The 27,825-nt window shown below is 40.9% G+C and overlaps 1 protein-coding gene across 2 annotated transcripts in view; it reads left to right on the forward strand.

The window, feature by feature from the left end:
• The window catches only part of LOC124310527 (pikachurin), an 83,538-nt gene extending 56,402 nt beyond the window's left edge, over positions 1-27,136 (forward strand). For both annotated transcript variants that reach the window (XM_046774574.1, XM_046774575.1), the window contains exons 6-15: positions 987-1,188; positions 4,617-4,761; positions 11,671-11,857; positions 15,936-16,075; positions 16,168-16,391; positions 16,471-16,720; positions 18,011-18,315; positions 18,640-18,885; positions 19,942-20,045; positions 20,654-27,136. In XM_046774574.1, coding sequence (XP_046630530.1) covers positions 987-1,188; positions 4,617-4,761; positions 11,671-11,857; positions 15,936-16,075; positions 16,168-16,391; positions 16,471-16,720; positions 18,011-18,315; positions 18,640-18,885; positions 19,942-20,045; positions 20,654-20,802 — 1,952 coding nt within the window. In that variant the 3' untranslated portion in view covers positions 20,803-27,136. The remainder of the gene's footprint in view (positions 1-986; positions 1,189-4,616; positions 4,762-11,670; positions 11,858-15,935; positions 16,076-16,167; positions 16,392-16,470; positions 16,721-18,010; positions 18,316-18,639; positions 18,886-19,941; positions 20,046-20,653) is intronic.
• The last annotated feature ends 689 nt before the right edge of the window (positions 27,137-27,825 follow it).

Here is a 27,825-nt window from a genome sequence, read left to right on the forward strand (position 1 = left end):
ATTCTTATCGAATCAATTTAAAATTTTGAAACAATGTTTAAAACTTGTTTATCGATTCAAGCTCGTGGCTAGGTTTTTGAATTTCAGTCCCAAAATTTTCATAAACAATTTTTTGTTCATTATCGTAAATATTTGAAATTTTCTTTTTTTAACATTCGGGCTACGAGCTCAATTCCGAAAAGATTTTTTTAACTCAAGAAAATTTTCCTATTTGTTTACAAGTTGAATGGTGGTGTCAGGAGATGCGCCACCGCAAAAGCTTTCGAGTTCGGAGTCATTCGCTATTTATATGCGCCATGCCGCCATTTTGTTATTAATTTCAGTGAAAAAATTTTAAAATGGTCCTTAAACTATAAATAATAAATCCCTTAAACCGAAATTGCTCCAAGTGTTTTCATTTTCTTTAAAATCATTCCTAATGTAAGAATAAGCATGATTTTAGACCGTCTGAGTCGTACCTCTATCCCTCCTAATTCCGCCTAAAATTGATATCGTATATTTTGGAATGCTTGTTTCAGGGCTAGTCGAAAAAAATATTCAAGTTCGGGAAAACGGTTTGTTCATCTTTCCGGGATTTTATCCAAGGTACCGTCCCACTATTATATTCCGGTTTTGGGACGGCATAAACAATTGGACTTCCGGAACACGTGATTCGATAATCCACTTAGGGCTTAAAGCTTAAGGGAATACAACCCTTTACAAGAAACGGGGTGCACAGCTGGGGTGAATTGTTTCATACACATACCTATACGTGTAATATAACATCTCTCTCCCTCCCGTAGGATTATCCAATCTGATCACATCTCGCAATCGGAGGGCATACAAGCCGTTCACCCTACCGCGGTGCATTACGTCAATACTCCACAAAATTGGCGAAAAACCTTTTCCCGACTTAACGAATCGTACATTCAATTATCCCTATGTTCTGATGATTAAGTAACGATGATTAAGTAACGGGTCATAATGCGGGGGTTTGAATTTCACAGAATCGGAGGTGAGGTCTCCTCGTTTCACCGGATCCGGTTGGCTCGCATTTCCGGCGCTGAGAGCGGCGTACAAACACGTTCAGCTGGAACTCGAGTTTCGCCCGGAAGCCTGGGACGGGGTTCTCCTGTTGGCCGGGGAGCGGGACGATCTCCAGGGTGACTTTATGGCCCTGATACTCCATCACGGCTTCGTGGAGTTTAGGTAAGCGGAACCGAACCTTGAATCATCTAGCATCAGGTCCCAGGATGGTATTTCATTGCCCCATTCACAAAATAACGAATATGCACCCGGTTTCCAAGCCCATTTTTTAGGAACTAGGATTCGAGACGGGTTTGAAAATTTTCACCAATGACTTGAATTCGCCGAAAATGTAGATACTTTTGTTCTCAGGACAAGTGACGTTACTGAATTTTCCGTGCGACAATAGGAGTTGGATGAAGTAGAGAAGACAAAGCGAAAGAAACGAAGATGCTGATTTTGTTTAGGCATTGCAGGGTCGAGTTTTCGGAGAATCCTGTCCGCCGGCGGATCCTCGTATGGGTTTCAAGTTTTCGTAAAGTTGGGAACGAGCCGTAAAAAGTTTACTCACAATTCTTGAGTGGGTCCGGTAACGCGTTTCGGCGACAGGAATAAAAGGAGGCAGAGTCAGTCGCGTCATGGAACGGTAGACTCTCTCTCACTGCGTGTCTGTCTGCCCCTTGTCTTAACGATCGATGTTGAACTGGATGAAATTCTATTCCAAGATTTGGCCTTTGCCACATATTCCGTGTTTTCTGGGACCAACTACAGAATTCCGCATAATTCATCCTCCTTCGCGTATCAAATCGAATTAACTTTACCAACACTCGAAGATTTAATGACTAATCATGTGCAGTCATATGTATAAATTTTGGTAAGCTGTAGCTTTTGACCGATCATTTTCACAATGAGAACCAAATATATGAATAGGTATATTCGAATTTTCCTTTATCTCGCGCAATCATTTTACACTGGCAGTGTTGAAAAAATCAAGCTTATTTCCGGATTGCGGATATCTCGGCAAAAACTCGGAACAAAATGGATGGTAAAAACATTCGGGGCTTGTCTGCGCAACTTCGGGCTGAGTTCGTTGCCCTACAGTCTTCTACCATCTGGAGAAGCTCGAGCTTTTGGCAAGCTTGACCTTCCAGGTTGAATGCCAGGATACAAATAGCAAAAAGAGTTCTGGACACAGATTCCTACATTATTAACGCTAGCCAAGACACAAACCTTTTTCAAGAACGTTCGACAGTGAGGGATATTTTCACTTCGACTGATTTGATCGAACATCGGATCATTTGGCTGTCCGACATTATCGATAAAGTCAGTCACAACGTGGATATCCCCCACCGTCGGAAATTGTTGAAAAGGGTTTGTGTCTTGGCTGGTGTCGGTAATGTAGGAATCTGCGCATAGAACTAACCTTGCTATTCTACTGCTGTGTCGCTGCTATCGCTAATTAGGTACAACTTGGACTCGCGATTTTAGCCCATTATCCACTTCCACGTTACGATTATACTTCGGGTCTCCTTCCTTTGCCTTTCACCTACTGTGTAGGCATTGAAAGGCCACCGGGCTGTCTTTGTCACAAGGCTAGGTTTCTCGCGAGCAGTTCTGGCAAACTTCCAACTTCCAATTTTCATTGTTTTCTCACGTAATCAACTCTCTTACATTTTGGATCCAAACTCGACGCTAGGCTTTCCACAAACCGCGTTCCTGGACTATTCTGGACATGTTCGCGGCTGCTGGTGAACTGCTACAGATGCCAAAAAAATGCTTTTTTTTGTGAACGGTTCCTTATTGGGTAGACCCGTCGATTCTTCAGTGGAATCTTTGGAAAAATCACGATTCGTTCACAGAATTTTGATTAGATTTTTTTGTTTTTATTTTTGCCAAATAATATCACTACACCAAATTTCAATTTGTTCAAACTAGCAATTCTCGGTACGGTATGTTTGATTTGATATTTGAAAACCTAAGAATATCTTGATTGAGTTATTCCTAGGTTATACATATACCTACGTATATCAATTAGTTATAAAATTTGCATTTTCGTTGCTAATTTGACGAAAACATACATGGTCCAGAAATAATCATGTAACTTTAGTATATTCATTTTTATAATCACTAGAATTCAATTACTTTTATAATCCTAATCATCCCTATATAATTCTATTCACGCTGATCAAAATTATTGAAAAAAGTTGCCACAGTGTGAGATTCCGAAAAACAGAAATTTGCAGCTCTCTGAATCGTTTCCTTAAATCACAGCTAGAAGAGTTTCAATCGGCATAATTCGCGCATCTGTAGCTTAAATAAGCTTTCTCAACTTTGATATTTCTATATTCGACAAATATAAATTAACCTGCGTACGCTTCTGGCGCATCAAAGAGACTTACATTGCAAGATAAACCGTCTTCCTTAATTTTTCATCCGCGTTGCTCTTATCATCATCCGTGAGATGCCGCGTCGCGAATCCGAGAAGTTTCCAGTTGCACTGCGAGGGTCAAGAAATTAGCACTAATCTCTCGTTAAAGTGCAGGTTCACCGACTGCAGCGAGTTGTTAGCCGTCAGCGCCAACAAGCCTGTAAAGTCGGGATTGGCAGATGGCCGGAAGACGATAAAAACCGAGGGATGAAAGGTGGAGTGGCTAGACCATCTCTCCCGGAGCGTCTCTTCCCTTCCCTTCCCTTATCCCTTTCTCCGTGTCTCCGTCGTAAATAGAATTAATGAACCCTAATTGAGATTAGCTTACGTCTCCCATCGCGAAACGACTGCTGCTCGAGGCGTAGGGTGAAATAAGCACAGGGCCCACGTATCACAAGGCATAAGAAGGGGTGGCCCACACGCCCAGCTTGCTTCTAGGTACCTGCACAACTACTCCGGCTTATTGGGGCCATACGCCATCAGCTCGGCTCTTCCCGGGCTTTCTCTCAACTTATGACGCACCACGGCCACCCTTAAAGACGGCATGACACCAGACAACGGAGACTTATACTATTGCTGACTGATTAAGATTTCGGAACGACTCGACTCTGCCGAGATAACGATCCACCAACCCGCCTAACTAAGTCTCGCCAAACCTCAAACCTCCTCCACCTTCCAGAATTGACTCGCTCTGAAATGAGACGGAATACGCAGCGAACGAGATTTCATCCTGTTTGTTCAAAGCCGTGGGTTTTTGCTCCCCCCACTCTCGTTGTTTTGTCTTTCGATGATGAGTTTTTGGGAAGGGACCGAGACGCTCGATTAGGAATGATGTTATGGAGTAAAATAGACATTGATAAAGAGAAAAAAATGCTTGTCATCCTTGAGAAAATTTTTTTAAATAATATTCCGACGTTTCTTAACCAAGTAAGGTGCAGAAAAACAGTGGAATTTGTTGATAAGAATGTTCTTTTACAAAATACCGACACTCAGGCAATTTTTGTACGTGTTCTTATTACTTGGTATATGTTTTTTGTTCGAAAACACGACAGAATACTGAAAGCTGGGACAGTTTATCGATTTCCTCGATTGTTTTGAATCGTTTTTAAATTCCTTATTTGTAAATGAAGGCAACAAATGAATTTTCGCACATCACAAATCCGTTCGTTTCACATGATTGCAGATTCGACTGTGGGAGTGGCGTCGGAATCGCTCGGACGTCGGAGACAGTGAAACTGAACGAGTGGAACACCCTGGCAGTTTACAGGCATCGATGGGATGCCTGGATTCAGCTTAACGGGGGAAGGCGAGTGCAGGGGAGATCGAAGGTACGTTTCAGTCGTGAATTGAATGGCGAAAAAAAGGCAAAGATCGCGGTACGTGGAAAACGGCGCGGAAAGTGCAGCCAGCGTTTGAAAAGTAGACTCTGAGAAAAAAGTTATTCATTACAAAGTAACCATTTTCACCAAATATATCACGTTAAATATGAAGCGATAACGTGTCCAAAGTAAACAAAGCCTTGGTTGATTTCGCAAAATGCAGAAGAACCGCTTTTTTCGTTTGAAAAAGGTATGTTTTTTGAGGAATTTGTTTCATTTACGGATACCTTTTTCAGATTCAACAAAGTATAGGTCGTCCTCCGAAACAAACACTTTGTTGCAGATGAATGAATACTTAATGAGTCGTTTTACTGAAACAAGAAACCGATTTACTCATTTTAAACAAAAAACGGCAAACAAGATATTGTTTCAAAGCAATTAAGAATTTGTTCAGTAGATAGGCAAGGAGAGTTCTGGATACAAATTCCTTTACCGGCATTTCACTTCGATTAGCCAAGACGCAAACCTTTTTCTACATAGTTTTCACTCCGACTGACTAACATTGTCGATAGCGCCGAAAAATCCGAGTTATCCGGAGTGACGCGAAGACTCGATTCTATTAGATCTTTGTGGATAGATTAGGATTATGAAAGAGCGATTGACCGTCGCCGGTGTTGCGAAATTTCGAGGTAAAACGGCAGGTCGAAGGATGCAGTGATTACCGTGAGACGGATTGACTCGGTGAAAGTGATAAATCCTTTGATGGTTAGCTTAATTACCGGAGTACTGGAAAATTTGAGAAGAAAGCACCGCCGGCAGGAGGACGAGAGGGAAGTCCTTGGCGTTCGACCGAAGAGGACGTAGCCTTATCGCACCCTACTCTCCGAATTCCCACCCTGCATCCTCCGTCCCAAGCCGAGGAAGCTGAAGTTCGGTATCACGCCTCAGACCTCGTTTTTCTTTTTCCCTTCAGGGGAGATGAAAATTTGAGAATTCGGAATTTCGAAACTGGTCTGTAATTGCTGTCGGTGTGAAAAAAACGATGTTCGGTTTCACTATGAATCATCTCAATGAACCAAGCTAGTTGTTTTTTCTTCTTTTTTTCCTGTCTCACGTATAATCAGCGCACTGATGAATTACTGAGTATTTGTCCGGTTTATTCTCTGCTGAGATAATTACTCCAGATAATGGACGTTAATTCGCTGGGTACGTTTTTCTTCGTTGACAGTCATCGCTTGAAATTAGCAGTGACCGTGACGTGGAATTTTTTTTCAACCGGAGCTCTTCCCGAGCATAATTTTCCGTGTAACGTTCTGTTGCCTGAAACTGGCGGATGACATGTGTAACTCATGCAATAATAATAATTTTCCACCCCTTTGATGGGAACACGATGTTGTAAAAATTTGACTCGGAAAACGGGGCGTTATATCTATATGAAGGTAGATAACTGGAGTGGGAATTCACCGTTAATACACTGAAAATTTTCAATCACTCTGCGCTGTATGTATACACCAAGTCCTGGCAAAATGCAAAACTGAAATACGAAAATTGTACACCGAGTTTTTTCCACGTCGAACTTTTTCCCTCTATCCAATTCCGATCGAGCTAGCGTGGAGAATTCATCGCCGAGTGAGGATCGATGTTTAATATGCAAACAGTGAATCGCAGCCAATCAATATTATGCTTAGAACTGGGTGAAATGGGCTTTTGCAGCAAAAGGAGCAGCGGTCGCGTTTTAATTTGACGGTAGTTTTGATCGAGCTTTTTCACTTCGAAGGATGCGAGATTTCGTTTTAGTTTTACACTGCACTCCCGATATTGTAATTTACGTGCGGAATTCCTTTTCGGTATAAAGGCTGCAGGAAAAAGCGCTGGGAAGGAATGGGGCGTATTTTTAAGGAGATTCGACGAGGCGCTTGCCGAGTGACGCGCAGGACTTTTCTTATGCAAAGTTTAAAGTTCATGCAATACACTGGAGGTTATGTATGCACATAACACTCTTGACTTATGTATGTACATATATGTATAGTTCCAAAGTATATAAATACGCTCATACATAGGTACGTAACTAGTTTCTTGCCATCGTGGCGAGCGGCAGTCGTTCAATCGAGACTTCTAATTGTAAGAGCCATTCGATCCCGCCTGCTATAGAAATACGCGAATAAAATTGAATCTATTGTCTGCGTATAACTCGAGAGAAAACTTGGGCGAGTTTGAGGAATTAATTTTAATGCCAGGATCGAATTTCTCGCATCACCTTCGGTCGTGTGAAAGATTGGTCAGAGTTTCGATGCTGTTTCATCGAACGCTGAAAATAAACAAAATGTGCTGTTGTTTTAGATTTTTGTTTCGCTAGGTATCAAGCTTTTGAAGAGAATTAACATATTTTTCAAAGAAATTGTACTGATTCCGAGCCACCGACCCCCTTCGGATAAAAAATCACGGAATCCTCTCATCTCCTGCAAAATCGATCCAACATATATACAGTAGTACCTCGGATTGAAAAAAGTTGAAAAGAAAAAGAGAACAGGGTCGTTGAAACAGGCGGTGTTGGGTGTCGGGTGTCGCGTTTCAGCCGCAAGAATGTCTAGCTAACATATCCAGGCCATGTATCCGCGGAGCGTGCATACCTATACGTACCTATACAATATATGCGCGGAGGAGAGAGCTTGCGGATCGGAGATTCCTGGCCTTGCTTGCCTCGCGAGGTGATAAAAAAGCGCGAGACACGGCGAAGCTCGTCGCCCCGCGTACCTACATTGTTTTACATTACATGAGACATGTCGTTGGCTGCAGGGCGTCGACGGGATGATGATTAAAACGAAAAGCTCGCTCGTTACAGGCACTCCTTGCCAGGCGTGAAACTAGGAGAAGCGGCGCCGCGCCGGTCGAATTTGTACCTACTTGATATGCGCGCCGTCCGCCGACGCGACGACGCTGTTTCACCGTCTTCCTAACAACCCCCATCCGTCACGACGCCTTTTCGAAAGCCGGAAACTTTTTTGGGGGGGGGGGGGAGGGGGGGGGCGAGGTGTATACACACCTATGAAAACTTTGAGGGGAAAGAAGCTGAATTATTGAGTTGTCGACAACGGTATTGATCTTGGCCTCTTTACCGGCTACATGCACCATGTATAATGTACGGTGCTTACTTATAATGTACGACTTGCTTTCTATACCCGTACATAGGTATATATATATACTGCACAAATGAGGAGCTTTCCGATCGCAGAAATCGATCTTCAAACAAACTATTCACGGCTTCAAATTCTTCACTCACATTTTGATACCGTATTTTTATAACGATAATCATCCTGCAGATGCCACATTTTGCGTTGTAACGCATTTCTCTGAAGTTTTTCTTTCAACTTCCTGATTCGAACTGATTAATTTCAAGTCGACGTTACCGTGCACTTTTTATCCAGTTGCGTGACAAACTATATCGAGAAATTTTTGAAGATATGAATTTGTGACGAAACACCGTTCGTGTGCCGTTCCCAAAGTTTTGGTGGTCTGCATTTTGTTAACTGGACTTGCAGGTAGAGGGATTGAAAAGTTTTCATTGACCATCTTTGTTGCAAATGTAATAACTAGTCACCAATATTTCATTGTTAAGTGTAAAATAGAAAAGATTGCAAAAAAAAAAATAAAAAATCAACAAAAAGAGGGTAGATTCAATAAGGCTGTTACGTCCGGCGTACCGCCACTTATCTTCTCCATCTTTTCGCTGCTTATTAACTCTCCCGGATTCCTTACAGTAATCTTATAGCCTCTTTCCCGTCCTCTTATCCGCATCCGGCCTCACACCACTGCTTATTGCCCTTATTCGGATAATTCTATTCCCCAATACTCTGAATTCCCGCACCTTTTTTGCACTCGCACTCTTTGTGTCAGACACGCATCTATTCCAACTTCTATCCCTACACCCAACCAACTCAACTTCTAATTACAAATCCTGATTTCATCTGTTCAAAAATCCACTTCGTTTACACATTTACGCTACTCGATAGTCCAATAATTCAACACATTCAATTAAACATTCTTCATCGCATATATTGATTTTTCATCACCGACGAAAACGGACCCAAAGAAATACATAACAACATCCTGAGTGGGTATAGAGGCGTATTGACAGCCGCTCGTCAATACCAACTCCGACCTCTATTCCGTAACAAGAACAAGAGTTTTCCTTATCGTGAAACTCAATTTAGAAAAAAAAAGAAGAGAATAACATACATTCTGGACTTCAGGGGCTTCAGGTTGACAAGGTTTGGAAATACATTTGATAAAAGTTTGGTATGGAAACACGTTAGAAATGTGTTTACTGACAACTTGAAAAAGGTAGAACGTGCACGGATCGCCTTCAGCTTTGGTGCCGATAAGGGGATAAGGACAGTTAGTTTAACAACTTCATCATAGTTTAAAATTGATTGGTTTCTTGAATCAAAGTTCATTATGCGAAGTAAAATTCTTCAACAAAAATTTTCTGTTGTAAGGATTTTTCCGCACTGATGGCTCAATTCATCCTTTCGATGTCACATATATATATATTATATGTATATCCATCGATGAACCATTCCTTATCCTTCAAACATAGTGTTGAAAACAATAGTTAAAAACAAAAAATCATGTGAGTAGTGATGATGAATTATTCTGATTTGCAAAAAAAGAATAAAAAAAGAAAGAAAAAACCAATCAATTCATCTGTTTACAAATAACTTACTTGTCAAATTTTTTTTCTCGGCATTCCTATCATTCACACGACGAGGAATAAATAGTTCGTCGAAGTATGTGAGCCGTCAAAAAGATGAATCGGGTATCTGATCGGTGTGGAAATGACCTTACGACAAAAATACTTGTTTCCAACATTCATTTCGGTGTCATTCGAACTCTGATTAACAAATAAGTTCATTTTTTCAAAGTATACACATCGAGATTGGTTCTGCGACAGCTAATTTTTCTTCCTAGTCGACTACGTTGGCAATGGAGAAGAATCAATTTTCGCATAGAGCTATATGCCGTACCTGTAATGATACTCTTAAAAGCTCGACCGACTTTCCCGCAGGTATTAGTAAATGCTTCGGCGCGTATTACTGCAATTTCTGCGGGGTTGTTTTTCCCCCGCGTTTCCGGCTGTCGTCGCCAGGCATTCCCCACCCTCTCCCTCATTGCTAGCCTAATTCGAAACCTCCGCGTTCCCTTCCAGTTTTAACTTGAAATTCCAATTAAGCTCGATTGTCTAGCTGCGGGGAGACACGTGGATCCTCCGCACCCTCTGCCAGCTCTTTCCTGCCGCCTGCGACGAGAAAATTCATTACTCTAGGACCCTCGGACCAACGGCAAATCGGCGGAGAGGATTCTGCCTCCTTCCTCCATCTCTTCGTCGTTCCTCCCTTCATCCTTCCGCCAAATCCTGACCGATGAAGTGTCGGCGTGCCATATTCCGCGCAGACGACGACGGTGACGCCTCGCTAAGAGCTAAACGCTCTTTAAAGCTCCTTCACTTACACTTCAGACTCCTTTCCCCTTCTTCTCGCGAGCGCCATCTTTACGTGTCGCTTTTCTCTCTCTCTCTCAGTCTGCAGCGAGACTCGTGATACTTGGAAATTGTTCGGTAATAAAAGTTTGTATATACTTATACGTCACCGTCTAAGTGCCCTCTCGCAAAACCGGAAGTTAGTGGTCTTGAGAACGAGACAGTGCAAACAGAGGTAAGCGAGCTGGAAATGTAGAAACGAAAAAAATATCACACCTCGAGATGGGATGTAAACGGAGAAAACGAGAGAGAGAGAAAGTGACAGAGCTCAAAGCCTCGCCGTTTTGGGGGTCAGAAATACCCACGTGGGTGACGTATAACCTTGCCAATTAGCTGCGCCTGTTTAACCTTGGCTTATTGTCCCCCAATTTTAATCCGTCAAAGCTTTAACGAAGGGAATTTAATTAGCTTCTGCAGGAAAGTTTCGTATCTGTTTATATGCGTTAAACTACGGTTATATACAGGGTTGTTAGCGCTGTTCATCCCTCGAATACGTGAGCTAGCTGCGTAGAACGCGATAGCGAGTAAATATGGGATAATTAAAACGTATAATTAGTGCGATGCAAATTGCAAAATATACAACCCCATTTGGTAGTTCGCTTATCTTTGTATATAGAAGCTCTCGTTTTTTGCCCTCTCGAAAACATTGACTCGTCTTAAATGAATCGAGAAAGTTATTCCATTGTTTTATTAGTAATTGCCGTTCTTTTTACGAACAACACGATCGATCTTTCAGCACTTGGAGTTTGAAAATTTGCTTTCTCCGTTCGTTCTCGTTCTCCTGGAACAATTGAGTCCCTGCTGGCAGGTTTAGCTGAGTTACCTGAATTGAAAACGTCGCTACGTCCCACCGATAAACACGATTGAAAGCAGTAAACCGTCACTGAGGGCGTATTTCATTTCGATAAAATTGGAATTTCGTCAATGTACGTTCCCAGTTTTCAAGCAAACAGATTCAAAATGAAAAGAAGTCAAATTTGCAAAAAATTCTATCGGCGTCGTCCCGCCGTTCCATTTATGCACCCGCCAGAATCCCCTTTGTAATTCCTACGAGCAGAATCTTGTTTTGTGCAAGAGTAATAAAAAGGATGTCTCCGCAGGCAAGGCAGGGGATGAGGCCGAGGATTATGAATATAACCCACGGGAGCGAAACGGCGCTTAAGCTTTTGCTATTCTTGTTATACCTACGTAGCTTGTGTGCAACTGCAGGATGCCCGCGGCATACACGCCGGGTCTATAATAACGGAGGTGGGAAAACTCGGGGGTTGTTATACCCGTCAGGCTGCAAACACGTCCGTAAATAAACCGTATAACGTAAATAAATATGGCGGCGGGAAGCAGAAGCACGGGGAATTTTCCTAATCCTCTTTTTATTCCTGCAGGGATTATTCTCCAGGATCACCTTCAGGGAGCCCCTGTTTGTCGGCGGACCCGGAAACACAACAGGACTCGAAAGACTTCCGGTTACCGTCGGGTTCAGGGGATGCGTACGACACTTGGAAGCCAACGAGCATCATTATCGGTTTCCTCTCGCCCCTCTCGGGGATGCCGCCAACGGATTCGACGTCGGTGAGTCCTTGCCCAACATCCCTTACCGTGCGAAAAATATTTACTGTCATTTTTCCTGAACACACAAGATTTCGGCGCGGGTGCCGGCCGATTGAGAAAATTCAATCGAGTTACGAAACCTTTATAAACACAGGAGAATTATCATCGAGCTTGAGATTGTCCTCCTTTCGGAGTCATTTTCTGAAGAAAAATTTGGACAATTGACGGAAAGGCGGTAAAAAATATATTTTCATCTGATTATCATTTGATCAATTTTTTCAACTTCTTTCACGTAGCGACCGCGCGTCAAAAGGTTTAAATTACCATTCCCTGATTTATGCCGGTAATGTAGGCTTCGAAACTGCCGATCTATATACTTGAAGCTGCTAACAGGGTGAATTTGGAACGATTTAGACTGATAATTCGATCAGTGTTATCCTGGAATTGAATAAAGGGTGAAGGTTCGGGGATAAAGAGGCTCCAAACATTCGAGCGAGCTTGCAGCGTGCGAGTCAAATGTGCTTCGTGTATAGAGAGCCAAAAAGGGTGAACGAAAGCTAAGCTTACGTCAAGGCACGTAAAAGAATAATCACATTATCGGTTACCACCGGCTTGTTTCGTACCGATCGGGAATCAGGGTGAAAAATCTGAGCTTTCAAGCTCACCTCCAAGAATACCGACACTTCTTTTTTTTCGGGCGCAGCTTTCCGTAAGGGTATCGTATCGCATTGTGTCGCATCGGGTTTCGAGGAACGGCATACCTACGGCGATTGTGTCGCCCCGGATGAACGAGTGAAGAAAATAGGATCACGGATGCCCGTACAGAGAGAAAGGTGAGAGGACAGAGAGAAGGGGGGACGACGTTGAAAAAAGTTGCGAGGAAACTCGGGGAAACTTGGCAATCGCGGGAGACACAAAGGATCGTTCGAACGCTCAGACCTCTAGATATTCTGTGAAAATAAATTCTGCTTTGCCGATATTTTTATCCTCACATCGGTTTCGGGGACAGTCGATAATACGCCGAGGTCTTAAATTTCTCTCAAGTTCACTCGTACGCTTCCAGAGGTTTCATGCACTCTGTTCGGTTCAAAATTTTGTAAAAAACAAAAATAAAAAACTTTAGCAACGTGGCGTGAGTGAAAAGTATGTTACAAGAAATTGTATGTGGGCGCATCGCTGGAGTGCCTACGCCTGAACGATTTCTTGGGGTGACATCAACACCTTTAACAAGGAGCACCTTAATGTAGCATGTATTCCACGTTTTTATCAGGTCCATGAAGCCAGAAATTCAGCGGTTGTAAAAAAGCAGAGAATTTATTGTTTCTGGTGAGGTAGAACCGCGGGTGAGAAAGCGGGAGGTTTTTGCTTCTCACTCGCGAATAAATATATGCACGTTACTTTTGGTTGGCGTTGGTTGGGGTGATGCCACGTGAGTGTAATTAGGAATAATGATAATTCGGGCAATTAGACGTTTTTGTTTCGTAATTACAATGTGGGCTCGAGTGAAACAGAGCCGGTGGTATAATAAATTGCAACTTTGCTAATGAACTTTTGGCCGGAAGAGACAGCTGCAGCTGTAACAAGTGGAATAACGGTAACAACTGTGGGGGTAATAACTGTGCGTGGCACCTGCTTAGCGGAGAACTATAACTTGAACTTGCCAGTGATTTTACCGTGGAATTGATATGTACGCCCGTTTGAAAAGAAAAAAAAAAAAGAAAAAAACGAAGATTCAAAATGAGTAATAGTGTACGAAAGAGTTGAAACTAGGTGGGTGGTATTCGTGTTTGTATTGAATTTTCCGAGGCCACTGTGGATTCTGAGCCATCATTGAACTGAAATAGAAAATTGCTATACCCTCAAGCTGTAGACTCTGATTTATTTGTCTTTGGAAACATAGTGCGACTCGATACCCGTAAAACTCAAGGCATACTCGGCGAGCTGATGAAACTGGCTGCGAGGGAAAGAAAAACTCTATTCCCCGGTGAACCATCTGAGGAACGAATTTTTTTTACAACAGCCTCCCGCTGCAAGTTTTGCTGAGTTTTATTACTTTTTTTTTTTTCCTTTTCAATTATCTTGGAACGGTTTGTATGCATTTCGATTACACAGGTCTGCAAAAAATACTTTTTTCAGCTGCATGGGATGGTTTTGGTAGATGTTATGTTTTCGAGAGTGCTGAATCCAGAAATGACTTCCATTTCTCTACATCATGTACAGCATTCTTGAAAAACACGAGGTGTCGGCATAAAAACGAAGGATAATCACCATTTTATTACAATGAATTAAGCAACATTTCTTATAAAATAAACATACAATTTCTGTATGAAATGTATTTAAAATTCCGTGATCATTCTTTTCGCCTACGAAGCCTTTTCTTCTTCTCTTTGATACATCTCCGAACACGCTTCCGCTTTCCATTTTCTGTTTCCCTGTTTGCATTTATTCCTGAGTGTCGCTCTAATTATAGGTAGGTATTAAACGGTAGTAGGAAATAACTTTTCCATAGGATTGTTAGAATCAAGAATAGGATACCAGATTTTGAATTAACCCGGAGTTTCACTCCAAATGAAATTACAAACACGAGTACGAGAAAAAACCCGACGTAATGGAACTATTTGAGTACTTTTCCCACTTTCAGTGAGTGAAAATCTATAAGAAATAGTATAAAAAACCTCTACAATTTTTAGGTTGCAGACCTGTGTTATACCTGTATACGTTAGGCTCGGCGAGTTTTGCAGAAAGGCTGAACGAAGCCGTGCGTATCGATTGATATTGGAAAATCGGGGTATCGAATCACCGCATGCAGCATTTTCGGAATGCCCAAGGGCATTTCGCGCCCCTCCAGGTCACCTCTGGAGTGACATTCGATTGGCCGAACGGTAACCACGGCTGCGCCAAAAGCTTGCGTGCAATATTTTTTCCAAGGTTAGGTTTCAAGGTGTGTGTGTGTGGATATCCTTGACAGCCTTCACTCCCGCCGGCTGATCCGTACAGCGTACGCAATTGTCCTTTCCCTCTCGGAGTGATAATAAGCAGCCGTCCGAGGCTCGAAATCGGAAACCCCGGGCATCCCTCGAGCCTCTTTACCCGATTGATATCATCAGCCACGATGCAGAATAAGAGTTCGACCCTTTCGTGACCTTCAGCTTCCGGGAAAATTTCAACCCTTGGAGTCCAAATTAAAGTCCTGCACGTCCGAAGATATATGTACTCTTTTTCGATCTCACTTCCCTGCGAAGCTCCATTTCCTGTTACACAACGGCGTCTTTGATCGAATTTAGAATTTCCGATACGTATAATAATTATTTTGTATAGTATCTCCCAGATTCGAGGAACAGCTTTTGCAACAGATGTAGGGTAAAAAAATTTAACGTAGATTTTACATCTGTTGTGCGGTGAATATATGGACGGTACTTTTATGAAGTCAAATCTACATCAATTGTTGTAGATCTGTCTTAGCGTATCGTAACTTGTACTATTGGCTTCGCAACTCTTATTATCGGATTTGTAAATCTTGCCACAATTACCGCATACAGTTTTAGCTCCAAAAAAAAGTGCCGTGTCCATATATTCATCACACCGGATGTAAAATCTACAATATTTTTCTTCCCGCGTGCTTTCCTGAAAAAACATTTCTACCCACTCCCAGGATCGTATAATGTCCCGAATACATTCGCCGGAATCTGGAACGCAGAGTAGACAGGGTGACGCGTGTATACGAGGTCGAATCGTTTATTCCGCGGTGAAAAACGTAGCATCCCTCGAACCCGCGGAGTTCGCTTTCATCGATACTTCACTTTGTCACCGTAGCAGCTGGGCGAATGGGGCGAGAGGGGGGGGGGGGGGGGCGGGAGGGGGTCGTTTTGTCCGACGTACAGTGACGTCCGTCCTCGTCGACGTAACCGCGCCTCACCTCCATCCACCTGCCGTCCTCTTCATTATACCCTCGTTATTACCGCCGCGGTTCTGATATCGATTCGAGCTCCTCGTCGTCGCCATATTCCCACCCTTTGGCCCTTGCCCCCCCCCCCCCCCCCCCCCCACACTTTTCTCGACGCCCCGCAAAGCTCACGGATATCGATGATTATCTCTCCAGAGGAATGCACGGCCGACAGATGCAGCAAGGTGCCCTGCTCCCACGGAGGGAAATGTCTGACGACCGGAGGCGACACTGCCGTGTGTCTCTGCCCTCTCGGGTACACCGGTGACCTTTGCGAGACCAGAGTCGACCTCCAGGTGAGTAGCGGTACATGCCTAACCTCCGATATACGTTGCTCCTTGCCGGATGGCAGAAGGACTCGACGCTAACAGGGCCTTCCGAATTTAAGGTGCCCTCGTTTAACGGATCGTCCTATCTGAGGTACCCGGGACTTGGCGATTCTTCCCTATCATGGCTCGAGCTTGGCGTAACTCTGAAGCCGACCGCACCCGACGGAGTCATCCTCTACAACGGGCATCACAGCGACGCTACCGGGGATTTCGTCGCGCTCTACTTGGCCGCGGGACACCTTCAGTTCACCTTTGACCTTGGAACGGGCCCCGCGACCCTCAGGTGAGTCCCCGCTCCGCAGCACCGCAGCTCCGGCTCTGGTATCCAGATCGCGGCGATCACTGGCGCTTCGTTCTTTCAGGAGTGAGAATCCCGTTCGTCTCGGCGAGTGGCTCGAGGTCCGTGTATCCAGGACAGGACGCCTCGCCTCCCTCGAGGTCGACGACGAACCACCGCGAGAGATCATGGCGCCGGGAGCCTTCACCCAGCTCTCTTTGCCTCTCAGTTTGTATCTCGGAGGCGCTCCAGCGACCGACGTCTACTCACCGAAGTTGAAAACAACCGCAAGCTTCGTCGGGTGCATCCAGTCCGTTACCCTCAATCGGAGGGAGGTGAGTAGTTGCTGGACGAGACGTGGTTCCCTGTCTGAAAAACGGCGAGATTCCTACGATTTACATTCTTTTAACCTTCTCAGTCATGAAAACCACTGTATGGCACTCTTTTTTCTTTTATTTTATTTTTTTGTAATTTTTTTATATCCCATGCAAAACCCCCTTTGTTTTTTGCATTTTCAGGTAACAAACATACTTAGACTTTGAAATGATTAGGATATTTGATGATAAATGTATACGAAAAAAAAGCTTGGAATTCATTCGTTGACAAACAGAGATCTCAGAATCCTCATTAGATTCACAAAATCAATGCAGAGGGGTGGTTTTCCCCCTCCTTGATGGTGAATATAGACAGTATCGGGGGTTGCACCTATTCTCGGCCTAAGATCGTAATTTCTCAAAATAAATATTCATGTAAATCATATTCATTCAAGAACACTATTTAAAACAATATTGATAATTCACCCCGCTTTCACCCTATTTTAGGGGTTGTTTTTATTTTCACTAAATGTTTGAAGCGAGATTCGCATTCAGCGTAGAAAAATAAATAAGGTACGTGTAATTGCATTCCCGTGTGAAAAAAATCTGATTGCCGTGACCGTAAGGGCGAACCTCCTAGAGAGGTTTCCCGATAATCAAGCTAGCAATAAAAATCCAGCTATCGCCAGATTTCAACATATTACAGATTTTCACATCCAATGGGCGTTTAGATAAATGGACAGAATTTTCTCCAACCATATTTCGAGGTCAAATCCAAAAATTTCAACGATTTTGTTCTGAAACGATGCGGTTTTTGCCGGTTTAGGATTTGTCAGATTTTGTACCAAATCGGATTATCTGTTTCTGAGTTATTTGTGAAAATTTACACGTCTAGATCCGACAATAACTCTAAAACGGATTGATCGATTCAATCGAAATCTGGTCCATTCGTTTGGCTCCATTCAATTCAAAATTAATCATATCTCGAGCAAAATCCGCATAGCCATCTTCGCTTTTTTTTTCTCACGAAAACGGTATTTCTTTTGCTAAAATTTGCTATTTCTGAAAATAAAGGAAATAGTCGGTGTTCCAAACCAATTAATATTCTCGAGCGAACTGACGCAGTTCCAAACGAGACCGGGTTTTGGTCTTGACTCAGGTTCGGGATTATTTCAATTTGTGACTCCCTCGTGTAATCGCGAGTCAAGAGTACCTATCAGTTTAATATCAATGCTGCAGACTTGGATTTCATCCAAATCAGAAATCCTCGAACCACGCTACAAGTTTTTACCCAGAATGATCCTGATTCAGGTCGGCATCTTGGCCGAGGCTCTGGGTGGCGTGAATGTCGGTAATTGCGGGCACGCGTGCGAAGCTCGGCCCTGCGGCGACGCCGAGTGTCGTCCTCTGCGCGAAAGGTTCACCTGTCGCTGTCGGCCAGGAATGCCTCATCCTTGCCCCGAGCTCGACGTCTACGAGGCATCCCCGGGGACCCCGATTCCTGGACCCGATCCTGGGATCAGGGCCACGAAACCCAGTCACTACGAACGCGCCGTTCCCAGTTTTTCTGGTGCCAACAGCTACCTTCACTTCAGTGATGCTGACACGATGAAGAGGTGAGTGGATTTGCCAAATTGGCCATTCGAAATTCGGCTTTTCCTTATTCGCCGAGTTGACCGAAATCACCGAGCTCTGAAAGCGGTCGATTTATAACCCAAAGACAAATTTTTTAGCAAAAACGGATGCGTCCTTCACTATTTCCAAATCTGGTAAAACTTTTTGAAACTAATCACAATCTTTGGGTAATCAACTCGGAAGTATTGGAATCAGTTGTTAAGTCACGGGTTATTACAAGTGCAGTGGAACGTAAATTTTGACCCGATCAAATCTGATTTGCTCACAGCAATTGATCGTGTTTTTGTGTTACACACTTCGAGCAGAATAATCAGCTTCAGGGTCGACATCAACATGAGATTCAGGGTGAGTAGCAGCAGCGGACTTCTTCTTTGGAGCGGACGGCAGCTCGACCCTCAGGAGACGATGGATGCCAACGGCGATTTCCTTGCCCTGGGACTAGATCAGGGCTACCTAACACTCGCCTACAATCTCGGTTCCGGCGAAGCCTCGCTAAGATACAATCTGACGAGACTCGACGACGATCTTTGGCATCGGGTCAGAGCCGTCAGGTGAGTGACCAAATTAAGCCAGCGTTTCACTCTGCGTACGGTTTTGCATATCGAGATGAAAAATTCGGAACTGCTTAAGGGGAGGGGGGTACAGCTTGGACGGTGTAAAATCGTACCTATTTTGAGGAGTTTTTTTTTCAAAGAAAATGAAAACACTTGGAGAAATTTTTATAGTTGTAATGTGTATTTATGTAAATTCTCAGGATTTTAGCCAGGCAAAAGTCGGGCTTACTTCAAATCCAATAATCTTGAACTTTCGCTTCATGCGGACCGTTAATTGAGTTTCAGGATTGTCACGCGATTGTCGCTGTATATTCGCGCATGCTTCTATGCACCCTTCGTTATGAATTCAGCACTTTGACTCAGATCTGGGATCAGCGGGAAAACCCGAGTCCCTTAAATCCCTTGCGTACACAAAGACCGACGTCTAATCTGAACCTTCCTCCGGAACCAACGCAGTGTTCCAGTCTCAATTGTCAGTCTACTATTGAAATCAGGACAGAGAAATCGGTTCAAAAACGGAAATTTCAAGTACACCCTCGGTTATTCGAATCGTGATTTTGTCTCATTTGTAACGTATCAACATCCCGTTTTTGGTCCTGCGGTTCCTCGTTGCTTATACATATACGTATGTATGAGTCACGAACATTAGCACATCAACAAATCACTCATGCTAGACACAAAGAAATGCTTATCTGCTTTAAAGGGATGCCATTCAATTCAACGGGAAAGCTCTCACAGCAACAATTTACGTTATCGAGTGAAATCATTGTCATGCGAGTCAACTGGACCATGATTTCTCTGCCCCGTTTGATAAATTTGAGAAGTTCTCCGCAGTTGATGTTATGTTTTGTTCATGCAATGAAGATTCGAAAATAAGACAACTAATTTTTAATCATATCTGATGAAGTGCATGAGTTCCATAACGAGAGACGAACTTATGGTATATTTTTCTACTCTGCGTGATAACATTTTATTTAGCCGCTAGACCAGCAGCATCCAAAAAATCGCACCAGTCTTCAGGGCTAACGTTTTTGGTGGTTTATCAATTTTCAGGAACGAACAGTGGGCTTCACTTGTCGTCGACAGCGGGACCGGGGTTTCCGTTTCCTCGCCGGGGCAGCTCAGGCAACTGAACACGGACACGGGCCTCTATGTCGGTAAGTCCGACTGCCAATAGTCCTTATCATGAGCTTTCATACCAAGCGCGAGCCGGGTAACACGCAATGGTACATTATGTAACAAGGGAATAAAGTCGAATATTATTCCCGCGGGTGGGTTTACTGCCCGAGAGAAGCGAGCTATTTGGATTTGCGGGAAATATGATCTTATATTTCCCGCAAATGCGTTACGAGGGAATAATATGCTATTTTCGTACCGCCTTTCAGGTCAAAAAAGTTAACATTACGGTTGAGTCGGGAATATAAGTAATAACGAAAATATCATAGGAACCTGCGGCGAAGCAGAAGAATTGATAAAAAAGTGAAAGAAATTGTACAATTTTATCGGTTATTCGAGGTCACTGTTATTGTAAAATCAACGATGTATAAACATGATCATTGTACGTAATTACTAATGCACGTTTAAAATCTTGTGGATATACGGATACATCGGTATACATGTAACAAAAAAGTTGCACATTACCAAGATTCAGGCTAATCTCTCACCAAAGCAGTTTTTATCGATATGCTTAATCGGTCATTGTAGATTAATATTCTTTCTGGCAAATAAGCAGGCGTGAAAAATGGTGAAATTTATCATCCTACAGGAGGCGCTCCGGACGTTGTGAGGACGACGGGTGGCCGATACACCAGAGGAATCGTTGGTTGCGTGAGCGACTTGGTCCTGGACACGGATTTCTCGGTCGCCTTATCGTCTCCAGGTCAGGCGACGAACACGCATTCCTGCATTCCCTGAGGTCGCCGGAAGTTCCTCTAGGCCCCAAAATCCTCTGTAGGAATGAATAAAGAAAACTAGGATAATATAATATACGCAATATACATATAATGTGAAAAAGATCGACAAAGTTCAAGTGGGTTTTGACCAGACGGAAATGCATTATGATTATTCACAACAACGCGGTTCATCGATATCTTATACGATTAACGCGCAAAAAGATGATGATAAAATAAAAAAAATAAAAAATTAACAGAATAAAGAACAATCAAAGCGGGAAACCAGCTGCTCGGTCACTTTGGAGTTTGGATATATATTGAGTCGAGACCAAAGAGAGGGAGACAAAGTATAATAATTATCGCGGGATGAACGGTTCGATGTTTCGTATGAATTAAGGATTCAAATTTCTACACATAATTCACGCTGTCACGCAATTTTTGCTTTCTCTTCTCAACTATGCAATACAGCGCAATATACAGACTAAATTTCACCGTCTGTCGTCTGCTAAAATTTAATGCGCACGCGCTACAATCCGAAAGTGGATGTTTGCCAGGGTAGCCAACCGTCTCTAGCCTCAAAAAGTCTAACAATTGCAAATCGAGTCCAACTGTCGCCGACAACTGTAAAAATTTTTGGCGTTAGAGGCGGTTGGTCACCCTGTCAAACAACCGATCTCGCATTGAAGCGCATGCGCATTAAATTTCAGCAGACGACGAATCATGCAGCCGTTAGAAACTCACTTTGTACAACCACGTATCGTATGAAACTTGGACTTTTCATCCGTAAACGTGGTATGTTCGCAATTAATAAGTACGTTCGTTTTCAAACCGAGCCACCGATCGAGTCCACCGATGTTATAACTATATAAATTATACTTGTAGCGCTACTGTTAACTATAATATATGATTGAAGAAGCGGATTTAGTCAGCTTGTTGTAAATATTATAGAGATTCAATTGAAACTTTTGACCTATAGGCAAAACCTTTTACACGCATCGCAACTTGCAGCTGTGTAAACCGCAGGCATTGTACCTACTAACCTATTATAGCTACACTTATCGAGGTGAGCGGAATTCGATTCGTCCTTTTTGTATCTTGCTTCCATCTCCGTTTCCTCAGAGGTGAATTACACACACATATACAAATCAAGTGTAACTTGAAACTGTATAAATTAATATCCGCAAGTTGCTGCGGTATAAGACGATCAGCCTGGCCTAAAAAAAATGACGGTTGGTTGAGTAAAACGAAATGATTGAGTAATTATACACGCCTCCTTGACGTCAATTTTTTACACCCTTGTTATACACTTCATCCGACCGGAAACACACAATGCCGGGAGTTTTCGTATTTTCTCATTTACTCTTTTCAATTTGACAGTTTTTATCAAGTTCACATCTCCCAGCGCAGCAGCAGCTATATTCTCACTATTATAGGATGGCCCCAAGTGAGTTTGTTTTTACAAATACGATGACTAGAATTGTTTTGGCTATGCAGGTAATTTTCATTAACTAATAAATATAAAATTTAATCTAATTAGGATATACACTTAAATATCTATCACAATGATCGATGTTAACACTGTTCTAGAGCTTGCGCGAAAAGATGAAGCGAATCATAACTCGTCGCGATTGAACGATACTTTCAGAAAAGTAGAAAAAGCTAGTCCCGATTTTCGAAAGTATGGAATCGAAAAATTACTTTTAAGTTTTTTCTTTTTCTTTTACGGGGTGAATAGGCCATCCTGTGCGTATAGATAATATTCATGTACATGTATAATATATGTCTGTACCATAATTGTCACAGCTAAAGCACGTCCGCGCACATTGTAATTATATTTATTATATGAAAAGTCGCTGCAGTTTATTATCTGTATAATAAACAATACCTGTTAAAATACGCTGCATTATCACAACGTTCATATTATGACGTGTAATCACGCGGATTTCGCCAAAGGGAAAATGAAAAAAATAGGCAAAAAACAAAAACATGAAAAAGACGTTAAAAAAGAAGAAAAATAAAGAAATAAAATCAATCTGCACTACACGCCACTACTTTTATATGTCCGTAGAATTTTTTCACGTGTTTTTAGAAAACGAAAGAAATAAAAATTTCAAACGATTAATAATAATCACCTGAACAGAGTCACATACACACACACACCTAACAGTAGATACATAGGTATTGTATTACACATTTATATGTATGAATATTCGCCTTCGGTGTGTAAACTTTGACGAGCTGCAAGAAGAGGAAAAGAAATAACTAAAATTATTGATGAAAAGTTAACCGGTCGGAAAAATCCCAGGTCAATACGTATATATATATATATATGCATATATATATATGCACATGCATATACACGCCATATCTGAGTGAATGAGAATTTCGAGTAGAATTAGAGAGAGAGAGAGAGAGAGAGAGAGAGAGAGAGAGAAAGACAGCGAGAAAAAGTGTGAGAACGAGAGCGAAATGAATGAATAAAAAATTACGTATTAAGGATTGTGTCTATTATAATTAATCGATCATCATACACGGCGAGTATATGAGATACTTGACACATGACATGGTAAGGGAGAAAATATATGGAATGGTTTGACGAGTTGATTCGATTATAAGAAAAATTACCCAACGACAAGATATAGGGTACTGATAACTAACTGAGAATCAAGTTTGAAAAAAGAGAGCAACAAAAAAATAATTTAAAAGGTAAATAGAAAACGAAAAGATAAAGAAGATATTGAATTAAGGAGTAACGAACTGTGAAAAAGGTAAAACGACAAAAAAAAAATTCTTAAATGAATAAATAAATACACACACATTCATACACATAACATACTTATGTACATGAAAAAAAAAAAAAAATAAATAAAAAAAAAAAAAATAAAGAAAACGAACACAAACACACATCGTAGAAGCAATCGGCTGTAGTCAATTTTGTACAAGCGTTATTTTCTGGAAACTATATATTATATATAATGAACATAATATAATATACAAAAAAAAAGTAAATAAATGGTAATTGCGTAGGGAATAATAAATAAATAATATATATATATATATACATATATATATATAATAACGTAAAATAAAGAATTATGATTGAATATGAAGTTGTTAGTGGTGTAATGCTATAAGTATACATACACACATGCCATACAATATCTGTAATGCATATTCAACATTTAGGAAATGATGAATTATTACATGCATAATTTCTTTCAAAATTTGCACGGATTCGTTTTTTTATTTTTTGATTTTATTTTCAAACACATTTTCCAATTATACCGTCACGTATTTTTCTAATTGAATTCAATGCGATTATACGTTATATATCAGAATGGGAAACTATTAGTCTCATTTCGATATCCGCCACGATTGCTTATTGAATTTGATCAGCAGTCTGATTATTTCGTAATGAAACACAAGAAGGCTGCGGACCAATAATATTTTCTTTGCTGATATCGAATAATGTATAGGTATAACCTGCTACAAGTGGATGAAAATTCGATCGAATGAAAATTCAGCTATTTCACCGATACGTTGATGAAAAGGAAAGCTAAAAAATCAAACAGCAATCGAAGAAAACAAACCAACGGTTTAAATATGATTTTTCCCTAAAATGAGCTTGCAAATCGATTCACAGATTGAAAAACTTCATTTTGAACCAGGTATGATGAAAATGACATAGATTGGATTGTTCTTTTGTGTTATAAATACGATGTTCAAAATTCATTCGCGCACTTTCGGCAACTGCGTACCTTGTTTTCAAAAAATTATACAGCTGCTGTGTAAACCGACGTCAAAAACAGTAGAATTCTATACTGATAAAATACCCCCGTGGTATAATAAAAAGGAAAGCTAAGAACGTAGAAAAAAGATGGAACGCATAAATTCTAAGTTCCGAGACTAATTTTTACAAATTGTTTCGATTTATGAATTTTCGTTTTCCCGATTACCACACGCAAACACACACAAATATAGGTACAGTAAACGTAACAGATGCGTACAACTTAAAATTTTCGATAAGGGAATGATGTCGGAGAGGTTTGAACAAATTGCAATATCTTCTCTATTAAGTTACGTACGGTAACCGTATATCATTAAAATGCACGTATAAAAGATTTTTGTCGTTGTTGCGTATGTACGAGGGCAGAAGAATATTATGTACGTCAAGTTGATACCCTATCCACTGTAAAGTAATACGTGTACCTACCCACATGAATTATTATCTTAAATAATAATATACGATACTAGAAATACGAGACCGGGTGTTGAAAATGAAAAAAGAAATGTAAGAAAAGAGCGAACAAAGGCAAAAATATTGATCGAAAGCAAAATACAAAAGATTATCCTTGTACATGGACCCGTTCCTTTTTCTATCAATTACATTCCTTACGCCATCTTGGATTAAATTAAATTAAATTAAATTAAATTAAATTAAATTAAATTAAATTAAATTTAGTTATAAGAGTAGAGATATTGTCATCCGTCATAATCACGCATTGTACGTTTTTTATATAAGGGATAGGTGGGCAAAATGTGCCCCCTGTACGATCAAGTGGGATTTCAAAAAACGTCGATAACGCTTGAAATGTATTTTTAGGCCAAAGACAAAAAAATTGCGTTGTCGAAATTGGTCTAACATTATTCCTTCGTTAAGGTGCCCATTACGCCCGCCTGCCTCTCCCCTGTGCGATTTAGTTTGAATCTATTTTTCGTCTACAAGTTCCGCCATGTGTATTCGTACACACGATTGCACAGCTTCTCAAACTACACTATAATATTATTGCATCGAGTTTGTGAATAAATGTCAAAGTGAGATAGAAGGAAGATCGTCAAGTCTCGAAAATCTATAATTATCTCAGCGTGAAATTATGCTTATTACTTTGACGTTGGTAAAGTTCTATAAAAATCTGTGTTGTATTTTGTGCGTACGTTTCGTCTTGCACGTCAAAACAAACATTTCGTTTTCGCATTTTATTATTTGTCATATCGATTACAACACAATGTACATGTACTCGTATAGATATAGTTACTAGCTTGAGTTATGCAATATCTTACGTTTCAGAAAGCTCAATACCACTTCGTTCCGTAAAATCCGAGGTAGAAAGAAAGAGAAAGCGAAATAGAGCGAGCTGAATTGTTGTGTATTCATGCTTGCTCGCAGGAAGGTTTTGGATAATAACTCGATGATCGTTCGCAATAAATTATTTGCCGACACTTATCTTTAGTTGATTCATTATTATACATGTATACAATAGCTGTTATTGTTGAAGACCGCAATGAGAAGCATGTAACAAGGCTGACAATGTGAATGCACGCGTAACAATATAATATAATATAATATAATATAATATAATATAATACGGAAATCTATGGATAAGACCAGACAATTATCCTTGAATATCAATCACTTTACACGAATTACGGAAGCGTAATACACTGTATACATATAATATATTGAAAATATATCATACATATTATTATTATTATTATTATTATTATTATTATACGCATACATACATTAATGCACGTATATATGCATATAATAACGAATAGATTATTACCGAATATTATATATTAATATACAATGTTATATTAACTATTTCTATTATGTCCGTCTGCAAAGTCTATTAGAAGAGTCTATCCTGTACAACAGTATAACATGATCGTGTGATTCGCAGCATTCTCATACCAGAATCGTTATACTCCGCGTCCCATTCGACTTGATGCATCCCGGATAGCAAAAAAACAAAAAAAGTAAAAAAAAAAAAAAAGAGAAAGAATATTCATCAATATATCGTTTTCAAGTATCTTGCACGTGATGTACGCTATGAATACGGGGTTATTTATTGATTCGTTAATTAGACTCGAGAAGCGAAATTCACTCAAAGGTAAAAGATTTTAAAATTTTTGGGGTACTTCGAGATTTTTGATGTACAGAATCATACAAAATATCTTTCATCTTTCCTTTTATCTACTGAACAACTTTCCCACCGTACTAACGTCCACCTAAGCCTCGTGTAATTGTAATGAAAGATGTTGATATAATTATATTATGGTACAGAAAATTGATATATAACTCGTAATTATTTATCAAACAAAACAAAGAACAACAGAAAATTACATACGTGTATGTTTTATCGTACACTCAGCGATGTTATTGTCAGCATTATCACAGTCAGCGTCATCGTCATCATCACCGTCATATTCACCTCAATCATTATCATTAGTAAAATGATCATCATTATATATTATCATTATCAATATAAGGCACGCGACCGAATCGTGAACTGTATGATTTTGCGCACGTTGTATAATGCATCGTAAATATAATAAAGAAAACATTTTGTAAATCGTCGAAAACTTCCTGTTTCAAATTTCCTACGAATTTCACTGCTAAAATTTGACAGACGCAAACCAACTGCAGTTTTAGTTAAAATAAAGGCGTATTGCGCGTTTATAAAATAAATAACCAACAGTTGACCTACAGTTCTGAATAAATTACCGCTCAAACTGTCATTTCCTCCATTCCAACCTCCAACAAGCTCATAAGGATTGATCCGAGGCAATATCCGTAGGTTATTACGAACGCGAGGCCGATCATAATCCAGATCAAGACCAAAGTTGAGGAATTTGACGAGACGTACATTTTCATTGTTTCTCTAACATCATGCGCCAATCAATTTTCAATGTTATTTATCCACACCCGCCTTCTTGTAATTTTTTACGAACATGTTACTCGGAATTTGACAAAAATTCAGACTAATTTGTTCCGCGATGATTCGTTGTCGATGACGCCTACTCGGATCTGAATACTCGATCGTAATTCTCAACCGATTTAACACAGCAGACCTTGCCGTGCTATCGATATTGACGTTGACTGAAGAACATAAAAACGGATACCCCTGGGTAAATTTCTGTGACCAGCTTTCGGCGGGAAAGTGGGCCCAGGTGGGCCTAGCAGACTCAAGCGGCTCAGCCGGTTAAAGGTTGTTGGAATAATTATGAATATTAATGTTATGGAATACATCGAGCGCGTGTC

Source organism: Neodiprion virginianus, chromosome 1, assembly GCF_021901495.1.
Source record: "Neodiprion virginianus isolate iyNeoVirg1 chromosome 1, iyNeoVirg1.1, whole genome shotgun sequence".
NCBI lineage: Eukaryota > Metazoa > Arthropoda > Insecta > Hymenoptera > Diprionidae > Neodiprion > Neodiprion virginianus.